At 45.3% G+C, this 13,740-nt stretch overlaps 1 protein-coding gene across 1 annotated transcript in view; it reads left to right on the forward strand.

Annotated features, from left to right (window-relative positions):
- Positions 1-9,635, forward strand: part of MRPS24 (mitochondrial ribosomal protein S24) — a 32,919-nt gene extending 23,284 nt beyond the window's left edge. Inside the window, exon 4 of the mRNA XM_069766751.1 lies at positions 9,217-9,635. Within this exon, the coding sequence (XP_069622852.1) occupies positions 9,217-9,500 (284 nt within the window). The 3' untranslated portion in view covers positions 9,501-9,635. The remainder of the gene's footprint in view (positions 1-9,216) is intronic.
- The last annotated feature ends 4,105 nt before the right edge of the window (positions 9,636-13,740 follow it).

Consider the following 13,740-nt stretch of genomic DNA (forward strand, 5'->3'; position numbering starts at 1 on the left):
CCAATTGATGCAAGGAGGCCGACATGAAGCTCCAACTGACCCGGTCGAAGGCCTTCTCTGCGTCAACCGAAAGCAAACACAATGGGAGTGATCTGGACCTCGCCTGAGCCATCAGGAGAAGAGTTTTATACGTATTATCTCTGGCCTCTCGGCCCTTGACAAACCCTACTTGATTTGTGAATAACCTCGGGTAACAAAGGTGCCAACCTCTTTGCCAGGGCCTTCGAAAATATTTTGATGTCCACATTAATCAAAGAGATGGGCCTATAATTGGAAATTAACAATGGATCTTTGCCTGGTTTTGGTAAAACGCTGATGTGGGCCTCCAGGGACTGGGGCACGAATGGGGATCCCTCTGACACAGAACTGAAGACTTTTGTTAGGAAAGGGACAAGCTGTTCGCTAAATACCTTATAACATTTTGGTGTGAACCCATCAGGGCCTGGGCTCTTTCCCACAGGATTTGATTTAATAATGGGATTTTTATTTTTTTTAATTGGGCAAAAAAAGGCACATTCTTCATGAGGCTTACCCCAAAGAGAGGGTTCATGTAAGTGCCTATGAAAGCATTTTAACCCCTTAGTGACGGAGCCAAATTTTTGAAATCTGACCAGTGTCAATTTATGTGGTAATAACTCTGGAATCCTTCAACAAATCCTAGTGATTTCGAGATTGTTTTTTCATGACACATTATACTTTATGATAATGGTAAATTTAGGTTGATATGTTTTGTGTTTATTTATTAAAAATATGAGAAAAATGTTAAAAAATTAGCAATTTTCAAGCTTTGAATGATTATCCCTTTAATCCAGATAGTCATACCACAGCAAAACATTAATAAATAACATTTCCCACATATCTGCTTTACATCAGCATCATTTGTAAAATGTTCTTTTATTTTGTTAGCATTTTAGGAAGTTTAAAAATGTAGCAGTAATTTTTCATTTTTTCCAAGAAAATTTACAAAATTAATTTTTTTAGTGACCTATCCATGTTTAAAGGTCCTTTAGTGGACCCATATATTGGGAAACCCCCAAAAGTTATATACAGTAACATTTTAAAAACAGCACCCCCTGACATATTGAAAACGGCTGTCAGGTAGTTTATTAACCCTTAAGGTGCTTGTCAGGAATATTTCAAAGTGGCATGACAGAAATGAAAATGTGTATTTTTACCACCTAAATAGCTCTAACTTCTGAACAGGTTACAACAGCCATCAGACTCTAAAGGTACCTTCACACATAACGATATCGTTAACGATATCGTTGCTTTTTGTGACGTAGCAACGATATCGTTAAGGAAATCGTTATGTGTGACAGCGACCAACGATCAGGCCCCTGCTGGGAGATCGTTGGTCGCTGAACAAAGTCCAGAACTTTATTTCGTCGCTGGATCTCCCGTGGACATCGCTGGATCGGCGTGTGTGACACCGATCCAGCGATGTCTTCACTGGTAACCAGGGTAAACATCGGGTTACTAAGCGCAGGGCCGCGCTTAGTAACCCGATGTTTACCCTGGTTACCAGCGTAAAAGTAAAAAAAAACCAAACACTACATACTTACCTACCGCTGTCTGTCCCCGGCGCTGTGCTCTGCACTCCTCCTGTACTGGCTGTGAGCGTCGGTCAGCCGGAAAGCAGAGCGGTGACGTCACCGCTCTGCTTTCCGGCCGCTGTGCTCACAGCCAGTGCAGGAGGAGTGCAGAGAAGCAGAGCGCCGGGGACAGACAGCGGTAGGTAAGTATGTAGTGTTTTTTTTTTTTTTTACTTTTACGCTGGTAACCAGGGTAAACATCGGGTTACTAAGCGCGGCCCTGCGCTTAGTTACCCGATGTTTACCCTGGTTACCCGGGGACTTTGGGATCGTTGGTCGCTGGAGAGCTGTCTGTGTGACAGCTCTCTAAGGCCAGAATTTGGTTGTTAATTGCCATGGCAAACATCAGGACCACACAATCATGATCTCTGGGGGCCGATGGGGATAAATAGGAAGCCCCCACACTCTGTTAACCATTTATAATGATGTTGTCACTATTGACAGCAGCATCTAAGGGGTTAAACAGATTTGCACGGTGCAAACACTGATCATGGCTGATGCAGCAAGTTGTCAGCTATAGTGTACAGCCGACAGCTGCTGGATTGTCACCTGTATGGGGAGGCTATTCTCTTATATCTCAGGTCAGTTAAAAGACGTATTGGCTGTCATTAAGGGGTTAAGGATACTGAACCTGTCAAAAACTGAACTCCTGGTGTTCTCTTCCTCTACTAACCTACCTTTGCCTGACATTGCCATCTCCATGTGTGATTCCACCGTTACTCCCAAGCAACATGCCCGCTGCCTTGGAGTCATACTTGATTCCGAGCTTTCAGTCACCCCCTACATCCGATCACTGGCTCGCTCTTCTTATCTGCATCTCAAAAACATTTCTAGAATTTGCCTTTTCTTACTTTCGACTCTGCAAAAACTCTTACTGTTTCACTTATTCATTCTCATCTGGACTATTGTAACTCTCTACTAATCGGCCTCCCTCTTACCAAACTCTCCCCTCTCCAATCTGTCCTGAATGCTGCTGCCAGGATTATATTCCTCACCAACCGTTACACCGATGCCTCTACCCTGTGCCAGTCATTACACTGGTTACCCATCCACTTCAGAATCCAGTACAAAACTATTACCCTCATCCACAAAGTACTACATGGCTCAGCACCACCCTACATCTCCTCCCTGGTCTCAGGCTACCACCCTACCCGTTCTGCTAATGACCAGAGGTTAACATCCCCAATAATCAGAACCTTCCACTCCCTTCTCTAAGAGTTTTCACGTGCTTCGCCAATTCTTTGGAATGCACTACACCGGTTAATATGATTAATCCCCAATCCCCACAGTTTTAAGCGTGCCCTAAAAATGCATTTGTTCAGACTGGCCTACCGGCTCAACGCATTAACCTAACTATCCCTGTGTGGCCCATTCAAAAACTTACACCATAATCCGGTTCCTCGCATTATGTTCTCATACACTTTATGCAGTTAATAGCCCTCTGTGTCTGTACTGTTACATATTTAGGCAGTTAACTGGTTCATGCAGCATTACATGAACACCCGATCCTTACACTATGGCTGGACTGAACAACGAAAGCAATTGTTACCATCCACCTCTTGTGTCTCCCCTTTTCCTCATAGTTTGTAAGCTTGCGAGCAGCAGGGCCCTCATTCCTATCGGTATCTGTTTTGATCTGAGTTTGTTATACTGTAATGTCTATTGTCTGTACAAGTCCCCTCTATATGTAAAGTGCTGTGGAATATGTTGGCGATATATAAATAAAATTATTAAGGATAGCATTAGCTCGGCAAAAGCACCTTTTGCTGAAAACGGTAATTAGACCTACCGGTAATTGTATTTCCAGGAATCCATCTTGACAGCACCATTGGAGGACGTCCTTCTTACCCTCAGTGGGACAGGAACAACAAGCGGTTAAAAGGACCCTCCCCACTCCACCCACCAGTGATTTTCCAAGTACCACATCTGGATGGATGCAAAAAGAGTTTATTAACAATTTTATACCAATGTTACATCACATTAGTCTATATTACAAATTTGCAGTGGGAGGGAACTAGTAGTGCTGTCAGGATGGATTCCTGGAAATACAATTACCGGTAGGTCTAATTACCGTTTTCCAGTTCACCACCTGACAGCACCATTGGAGGAATACTAAAGAATGGAAACTTAGGGTGGGACTACTGCATGTAATACTTTTCTACCAAAGGCTAACTGCTCTGATGAGAAATCTAGTTTATAGTGTCTAGCAAAGGTAGAAAGACTGGTCCAAGTCGCAGCCCTACAGAACTGTTCTGCAGAAGCTCCCCCTTCTCTGCCCAAGATGTAGCAATAGCTCAGGTTGAGTGGGCTCTAAGAATATCTGGGAGATCCTTCCCTTGGGCTGTATACACTAGATTTACAGTAGTTTTAGTCCACCTTGCAATAGTTGATTTTGCTGCTTTACAACCTTTGTTGCTCCCCCGTGCTGGATGAACAGGTTCTTGTCTCGTCTCCAACCTTCCGTAGCCCCCAGGTATTTTAAATCCGTCTCCCGAACGTCAAGGTTATGGTTAACCCCTTACTTCATGTTTCTAGGGAGTTGGCAGAATGAGGGAAGAATTACTTTTTGGTTTATGTTTGTGGACGAAACTTCCTTGGGGATAAACGCTGGATTAAGTCTTAAGACTATCCTGTCGTCAAAGATCTGGAGGTGTGGATCCTGTATGGATAGAGCCTGCATTTCCCCTAATCTCTTAGCTGAAGTGATTGCCACTAGAAAGGCTGTTTTAAAGGAGAGATTGGCTATGTCCAAGTCCTCTGATAACAAGTACGGGATCTACACAGGGCATTAAGGACCAAATTCAGGTCCCAAGGAGGAGACAATTTCCTCACAAGAGATCTCATTCTCTGTGTGGCTCTAGAGAATCTTGCTATCCAAGGATGGGAGGCTAATGATGAATCAAAAAAGACACTCAGGCCGCAATCTGTACATTTAAAGTACTAGGCCGGAGGCCTTTTTTAAACCCCAGTTGTAGGAAGTCAAGAATTCTAGGAATGTCCGGATTTGAAGTATCCACAGGGACTTCTCCTAAAAAAGAACAATACCGCTTCCAGATCTTATTATAGATCGCTGAGGTCACCAGCTTTCTGCTTGCCTGAAATGTGGTGATCACAACTTCTGACAGTCCTCTGGATCTTAGAGTCAGGCGTTCAGGATCCAGGCAGATAGCTGCAGTGAGTCCGGATTGCTGTGAAACACCGGACCTTGGCACAGAAGGTCCTGCCTCTTTCTGTCGACATTCTGGATAGTAGAGAGAACCAGCTTCTTCTCAACCAAAAGGGAACCACCAAGATTACTGCTGCTCTTTCGTCCCGTATCTTCCTGAGTATTCTCGGGATCAGTGGACGAGGTGGAAAAGCGTACCGGAGACTTTCTCCTCCCCAATCTTGAGATAAAGTGTTGACTCCTATTGCCCCATCAAGGGGATTGAGAGAAAAATGTGCTCTGGTCTTTGCATTTGACTTGCTGGCAAAAATATCCACTTGAGGTGTTCCCCACTGCTGGCATAGACTGCCGAACACTTCTGGATTCAATTCCCATTCTCTGGGATCTACTTGCATTCTGCTTAAAAAATCTGCCACCTAATTTTTGGCACCCTCCAGGTGAACTGCCGAGATGGATCTGATGGTTTTCTCTGCCCATCTGAAAATTTGATCCTCTACAGTCCCTGACAGAAGTTATGTCGCTTATCCATGTTATGTAAATAAAAGCTTACAACCGGACAATAAATTACCGTAATCCATTGGTTGTATAAATTATTCTTTTGCAAGCTGAAACCCTCCAAAATCTGGTTTAGGTTAAGAAAATAAATTGCCATCAATACAGAAATATTAATCCAGATTGCATATAATTCCCTGAAATTTGATGACTTGGCTGACATCTCTGGACTCCACTTCCCCTGGTAGTATGTCCTTCCTATATGCCCGCCCCATCCGAACTGACTGGCGTCCGTGGTAACGGTGACACAGGGATAGAGGACCCATGGAACTCCCACCTTCAGGTTTTCCGGCACGGTCCACCAGGTTAGAGATTTCTTTCCTGAGGGAGAAAGAATCATCTTCTCTAGAGAATCTTGCCTCCTGTTCCAAGATTTCAAAATCTCCTTCTGTAACCCTCGTGAGTGAAATTGGCTCCACTTCACACAGGGAATACAGGCCGTCATTAGGCCTAGCACCCTCATTGCTTCCTTTATGGAGGAAGTGCTTTTCCTGAACTGGTGTATGTTCTCAATTTTAACGTCTTCTGTCTTTCTTCTGGTAGAAAAGACGTTCTGGCGTTGGAATCTAATGACCCCCAAAAATTTCATTCTGGAATTTGGGACTAGGCATGATTTTTCCCAATTCACAATCCACCCCAGATCCTGTAGAATGGAGAGTGTGAAGTTGTAGTCGATCTTGAGAAGCTTCTCTGATCTCGCCATTATCAAAAAGTCTCTTTATTAAGTAGGCTACTACCTCTGACATTAGTTTGGTAAATATCCTGGGTGCCGAAGCTAGGCCGAAGGGGAGGCACTTGAATTGAAAATGATAAATTACTCCTCTGTTCATCAGGGCGAATCTTAGGAATTTCTGGTTGGAAGCATGTATTGGGATATGGTAGTATGCACTTTTTAGATCCAAGGTGCATATCACCATGTCTTTGTCTATGAGAATTATTGTGGACCTTATAGCTTCCATCCTGAATCTCCTGTACCTGATCAACCTGTTCAGGGGTTTTAGATTTATAATCGTCCGGGAGTCCCCCGATGTTGTTTGTTTTTTTTTAATTGAAAATAGATGTGAATAATGGCCCTTGCCTCTCTCTGAGATGGGTACTGGGACGATTGCCTCTACTTCTAACAACTCCTGGATGTCTGACCACATAGGGAAGTTTAAGAGGGGATAGGATCTGGTCACTATGAACCTTTCTGGAGGAAGGCTGGTGAACTCTAGTTTGTAACCTTGAGTAACCACCTGCAGAATCCATGGGTTTTTGGATATTTTCTGCCAACCCCCTAGAAATCTTTGTAACCGACCTCCCACTCTGATGCCATTTATTCGGTTTCCCTGAACCCGAGAAGATGGAATCTCTACATTTTCCACCTTTGGGATAAGGCCATCTCCCAGACTTCCCTTTCCCCCTGTAGTCTGTCTTCTGACTAGGTTGGGATCTACGAAAGGGTTGGTATTTTTTCATATTTTCCTCAGGGAACCCTTTCTTTTTTTCTGAGGCTTTTTCTAATATGTCGACTAGAATAGGCCCAAACACTTTACTCCCTGAGAACAGGATCCCACAAAGCTTATTCTTTGATTGAATATCCCCTGACCAAGGTTTTAGCCGGATAGCTCTTCTGGCTGTATTGGACAAAGACTCGCTTCTGGAGACGAATCGTACAGATTCCGCTGAAGCGTCCACCATGAAACCGGTTGCGAGCTTTAGTAATGGAAGGGATTTGAGGATAACCTCTCTGGAGGTTTTAGCCTTGAGATGCTCCTCCATCCATCCATAGGTGCATGGACTGGGCTACCGAGGTTGCTGCTATATTGGCCCGTATTATCACCGCCGAGGATTCCCAAGTCCTCCTAAGGCTACTTTCACACATCCTTCTTTTCCCGACCATCACAATGCGTCGTTTTGTGGAAAAAACACATCCTGCAAAGTTGCCCGTAGGATGCGTTTTTTTTCTCACATAGACTTGTATTACCGAAGCATCGCGACGTATGGACACATGTTCCATACTTCGTGCAATGGATGCGTCGGTATTTGGCGGAAAGTCATAGCGAAAAAACGTTCAAGGGAACGCTTTTTCGTACGTCGTGTCCTGCATTTTAAACTACACATGCCCGGCCATAACTCCACCCCCTCCTCCATGGGAGTTTACAATGGGCAGCAGACCCGTTGAAACACTGCATTCGCTGCCCACGTTGTGCAAAAAAAAAATCGCCAACGTCCGTCAGTACGTTGCGACGGCCACGTACCGACGGAGGTGTGAAAGAAGCCTAAGCAGTTCATCTGCTTTGCGATCCATTGGATCCTTCAACGCGGAGGCGTCCTCAAACGGAATCGCTATCTCCTTTGCCACTTTAGCCAATGGCACATCTATCTTGGGAACTTCATCCCAAACCTTTATATCCTCTGGATTATAAGGTAAACGGAGTCTAAAGTCTCTAGGTACCCCTAGTGTTTTCTCCGACCTGCCATTCCTCCAATATCATGGAACGGATATGATTGTTAACCGGAAAGACTTTCGTGACCTGCGCATGCAGACCGCCAAACATTTCATCCTGAACAGAGATTTCCTCTGGAGTGTCCTGTAACTGCATGGTGTTATGTACTGTATGCAAGAGTTCAGCCGTATCTGCCGCCGAGAAGAGACATTTCTTTCCTCTTCCTAACGGTTCTTCTCTTTCTTCTTGATCAGACTTCTCTGTATCTTCTTCTTCAGAAGATGGACTGGACTCTGTCTTTTCTGCGATGCTTGCGGTTCTGTCTGGCTGGTCTGGGGAAGATTCAGGCTAGAGATGGATGCCTGAACCTCTGATGTATCATTGCTCTCATATTGGCTAACAATGAAGTCTGTTCTTCCGCCGGTTCTCTGGGAATCTCTCTGTACAAATGGGACATTTATTCTTCCCAGACTTTTTCTTTTCAGGGGGTGGGAGGCTCTCCCTAAAACACACAGATTCTAGTGTTTATCTCCTAGCATATAGGGGGATAAACAACCATTGAGTAGCCTACTCACGTGCCCATGTTTGTTCTGGGCCCTCAGGTCTGCCTGTCTCTTCCATTATGAAGACACATTAGCCAGGTGCTCCTTATTAGGATCGCAGACGCTGGTATCTCCGGTGCGTGCGCTCGTCTTGGCTGGAAGTGACGTGGCCACTGGACCCGGAGGCTGGAACTGGCTGCCGTGTGCACCCCCCAGCGGTCAGGCGCCCGGACTGAGAGCCCCCCACATGGAGAAGACGGACCCGACCCCAGGAGCAGCTGAGGGGACCCCCCATGGCAGGCATCAGCAGCAGATGTTTTGTGGTGAAGGGAAAGGCTGGACCCCCTGATCTCCACAGCAATGGTGGAGGATAAGCTTGCTGTTCCTATTCACAGTGGGACAGGAAAAACACTGGTGGGTGGAGTGGGGAGGGTCCTTTTAACAGCTTGTTGTTCCTGTTCCACTGAGGGTAAGAATGACATCCTCCAATGGTGCCATCAGGTGAACTGGAAATGGGAATTAATCTGATCCCTTTTACGGTGACACTAGCTTTTTGTAATGCTATTTTTAACTTGCTGTCCATTCTTCATCAGAATTCTGTCAGTGCTGGAACTTCCCCTCACATCATGCATTGCCCCACATTTTGTCAAGATGCTATTTCACTTGCCGTCAACACTTCTTGAGTTGCAGGTCTTTCTTCATAAGAATTCTGTCAGCATTATAGCTGCTGGAACTTATCGCCTGACACTTTTCCAGTTGCTTGTTTGCCACTGAGCTAAGTGCCTGCCTCTTATTTCCCGTGTCACTACATCCAGGTATAAGGAGGACAGCAAATGATTTGCTCTACAGACAACTTGATCTCAAATCAGAAAGATAGATTGTATAGAAGAACATCTCCACTAATTAATGCCCATGGTTTGTTCTTACTCCTTCAGGTAACCTGGATGGTGAAGAGGGGGCTGGAGAGCGCACCATAGAGGACGTCTATATCCGCAAATTTATGTATGGCACGTTCCATGGATGCCTTGCCAATGAAGTAGTGATCAAGCGCCGTGCCAACCTCATTGTGATATGTGCCATCCTCATCCGCAAGCTGCCTGCTCAGAAATTTTACTTTCTCACCGGCTACACTGAAGAGTTGCTGTCCTACCTGTACAAGTGTCCCGTGAAGCTGGAGCTGCAAACGGTGGAAGAGAAAGTCATTTATAAATACCTATGAGGTCCAGACCGTCCTGAGACTACGAGCAGAGCACAGCTGGCGCTCTGTGGGTACAGACTGCTCTGTATTGGTCATACTCTGCTCTTTAGGTTTTTGTATGATAATGAATAAAGCTGTATATAAACTAATGTAAAATATACCAGTACTTCAGGATCCATTACCACATCTAGACTCTGCTGCTGCCGGCAATAACATTTTTCATATATCTGCTTAAAAGGCTACTATGTGATGGATCGCAGCCACAATGGAGCGTTCAGTATAGCTTTAAATACTAGTGATGAGGCAACGTGCTCGGATAAAGTGTTGTATCAGCATGCTTGGTTGCTTAAACATTTTTCGAGCTAGTTGAAGACTCTTGTGTCCCCGTGGCTGCATGTCTCTTTGCTGTTCAACAGCAGGGACTAACAGCAGTGAAACATGCAGCTGCAGGGACACAAACATGTTATTCACTATTAGCACCCAAGCATACTTAGATAACACCTTATCCGAGCATGTTCCCTCATCACCATTTAATACCAATTACACTGACAAGTATATAGCTGGCCTAAAAGATCTAGGAATTACCATATCAGACTATGATAACCACACTTATAGTAGTTACAGCAAAAAAATAGGTATTAGTCATACCGGTAATTATGTTTCCAGGAGTCCATACTGACAGCACCCCGGAGGACGTCCTCCTCCTCCTCGCAGGGACAGGAATCACACGAGAGTTCAAATATCCGGTTCCACCCACCGAACCTCAGTGTTGTAACAAGAACCAAACATGGAATAATGCAAATAAAATTTTAATGACTTAATTACATTACAAATAATATATATAGGCACAAGTCTGAATATACCTGAGATTATTACATACATGGGGGGGAACTACCGGTGCTGTCAGTATGGACTCCTGGAAACATAATTACCGGTATGACTAATACCTATTTTCCAGGACGTCCCTCCTGACAGCACCCCGGAGAGTACCAAAGGACCTCCTCAGGGTGGGATTACCGCTTGGAGGACCTTTCTCCCAAAAGCCGTGTGCCTCTACCGAGGCTCCCGCACGCTCCGCCCAGGAGGCAGAAACACCTCGGGTAGAATGAGCTTTTAAACCTGAAGGGGGAGAGATACCTTCTGACCTATAAACGTCTGAGATCACATTAGTGATCCAACGTGCGATGGAGGCCTTAGAGGCTTTCTTACCCTTATTCTTTCCACCGAACAGAATAAAAAGGTTGGAATCTAAACGCCAAGATTCTGTGGCTTTTAAGTAGTCTAGTACCCCTTGCCTAACATCCAGAGAATGGAGGGCCCTTTCTTTGTCATTAGCTGGATTATTACAAAATGAAGGGAGAATAATTTCCTGGTTTCTATTCTTATTATAAGCTACCTTCGGGATAAAGGCTGGATCTAGTTTCAGGATTAGGCAGTCTTCCCTGATCTGTAGGTAAGGATCCCTGATACAAAGAGCCTGAATCTCTCCCACCCTCTTAGCCGTAGTGATCGCCACTAAGAAAGCTATTTTACGAGTGAGGATAGGAATAGGCATATTCTCCCCGGAAGAGTAGACGCCCTTGCATAAGACCCTAAGAACCAAGTTAAGGTCCCAAGATGGAGACAGTTGTCTAATGGAGGGACGCATTCTCTGAGTGGCTCTAATGAACCTCATAATCCATGGGTGAGATGCCAAAGGGTAATCCAGGAATGCACTTAGCGCTGACACCTGGACCTTCAATGTGCTAGGACGAAGACCCAGATTAAACCCTTTCTGTAGAAAGTCTAAGATACCCGGGATGTCCAGAGAGTCAGATACCACGTCAGACCTGCCTCCCTCTAGGCAAAAGCGTTTCCAGATCTTACAGTAGATGGCTGAGGTAACTGGTTTCCTACTACCCTGGATAGTGGATATGACCTGGTCTGACAATCCTTTTGACTTCAGGATGTCCCTTTCAGGATCCAGGCTGAAAGACGGAGTTTGCTTGGGTCTGGGTGATACACTGGACCCTGGTGAATGACCTTCCCTCTGATTAGCAATCGACAATCCAGTCGAATTGCCTGAGTCCCCAGCACTGGAAACCAGCTCCTTCTTGGCCAATATGGTACGATCAGTATGACTACTGCCTGATCTTCTTTGATCTTTCGTAGCACAGCGGGAATTAACGCCAGTGGTGGAAATGCGTATGACAGAGGTTGATCCCATCGATGGCTCAAAGCATCCACTCCTTCTGGTAAGTCCGAGGGGTTCAGAGAGAAGAATCTTGGAGTCTTCGCGTTCCTCCTGCTTGCGAATAAGTCGATGTTGGGAGTTCCCCATCTGAGACATAATCTTCGAAATATGCTCTGTTCCAATTCCCACTCTGTTGGGCACAGGTTCCGCCTGCTTAGATAATCCGCTACCACGTTCTGAGATCCTTCTAAATGGATCGCTGTTATGGATAACACCATGTCTTCTGCCCAGCTGAAGATTGTCTCTGCTAGGTCCTGCAGTGGTTGAAATCTTGGACCTCCCTGATGGTTCAGGAATGAGACTGTTGTTACATTGTCTGAGAATATTCTTACATGACAATCTGAGAGACTGCGCTGATTGTGTCTTAGAGCTTGCCATACCGCGTAGAGTTCTCTGAAATTGGACAATCTGTTTTTTATATTTTCTGGCCACCTGCCTTGCAAAATTTTTCCTTGTAGATGAGCTCCCCAGTCCCATGCGCTGGCGTCTGTAGTAATGATTACGTAAGGAGAAGTGATCCACAGAACTCCCACCTTTAGATTTTCTGATCGCATCCACCAGGTGAGGGATCTTCGTGTTAGACCAGATAGCCTTAGTGGAGCCTCCAGTGATGACTGACGTCGATCCCAGGTGACCAAGATCTGCTTCTGTAGCTGCCTTGCATGTGCCTGTGCCCATCTGACGCATGGTATACAGGCTGTCATTAGTCCTAGAACCTTCATAGCCGTCCTTATGGTGACTCGATGTTCCAACAGGTATCGAACTCGAGTCTGGACTATCATTCGCTTGAGGTCGGGTAATAAAGATATTCTGCGTCTGGAGTCCAAAAGCACTCCCAGGAAGGTTTTCCTCTGTTCTGGTACGAGATCGGATTTCTGCCAGTTTATTTCCCATCCGAGATGTCTCATTAGAGCAATGGTCCGCTCTGAGTGATCTTCTAGCAGCTTTACGGAATCTGCCACGAGAAGGAAATCGTCTAAATACGGAATTATTATGATGCCTTGATTCCTTAGAAAGGCCACCATCTCTGATACAAGCTTGGTAAAAATACGAGGAGCAGAAGCCAGACCGAAGGGAAGGCCCTGAAATTGATAATGGTATATCCGAGATGGCAGAGCTACTGCAAATCTTAGTAGGTTCTGAGATAAAGGATGTACTGGGACCTGGTAGTAGGCCCTTTTTAGGTCGATAGTGCACATGACCGCATTTTGATTCATAAGAGGGATTGCTGAGCAAATGGATTCCATGCGGAACCTTTTGTATCTCACCCAATGGTTCAAAGGTTTTAAATTTATTATGGTACGGGAGTCTCCTGAAGCCCCAGTGATAGTGAAAAGGGAAGAGTAGTGACCTTTCCCCAACTCTGACTGAGGAACAGGAATTATTACCTCTGTCCTGACCATTTCCTGCAAGTCTTTTAATATGGCCGAATCTGCCCCGATTAGCGTAGGAGTAATGTACCTTTCTGGGGGAGGAGAATAAAGTTCTACACTGTAACCCTCGGATACAGTACTGAGAACCCATTGATTCTGCGTAATTTGCGCCCAGTTTCCTGCAAACTTCCGAAGCCTCCCTCCGATACAAGTGGTGTCATAAAGATTTGTTTTTATAGGCAGGGTTAAAGAAAGAACCTCTGTTCCTGCTATTCTGTCCCCGGGAGTCTCTGTAGGATCCTCTGCTGGACCGACCCTGACCCCTCTGATCGAACTGCTTTCTGGAGAAGAAGCCTCTCCGAAAGGACTGAGAACGTTTTGGTTTGTCCTCCGGAAACCCTTTCTTTTTATCTGAGGCTGACTCGAGGATGGAGTCTAACGCTGGACCAAACACCCTCTGTCCCGAAAACGGGATAGAGCAGAGTTTGGATTTGGAGGCGTTGTCACCTGACCATGATCTTAGCCACACCGCCCTCCTAGCCGCATTAGAAAGAGAACTATTACGAGCTGAAAATCTAACTGATTCAGCTGTCATATCAGATAAAAAGGCCATTGCTGATTTCATTATGGGAAGGGAATGCAAGATATCAGATCT

This window comes from Ranitomeya imitator, chromosome 4, assembly GCF_032444005.1.
Source record: "Ranitomeya imitator isolate aRanImi1 chromosome 4, aRanImi1.pri, whole genome shotgun sequence".
Classification (NCBI taxonomy): Eukaryota; Metazoa; Chordata; class Amphibia; order Anura; family Dendrobatidae; genus Ranitomeya; species Ranitomeya imitator.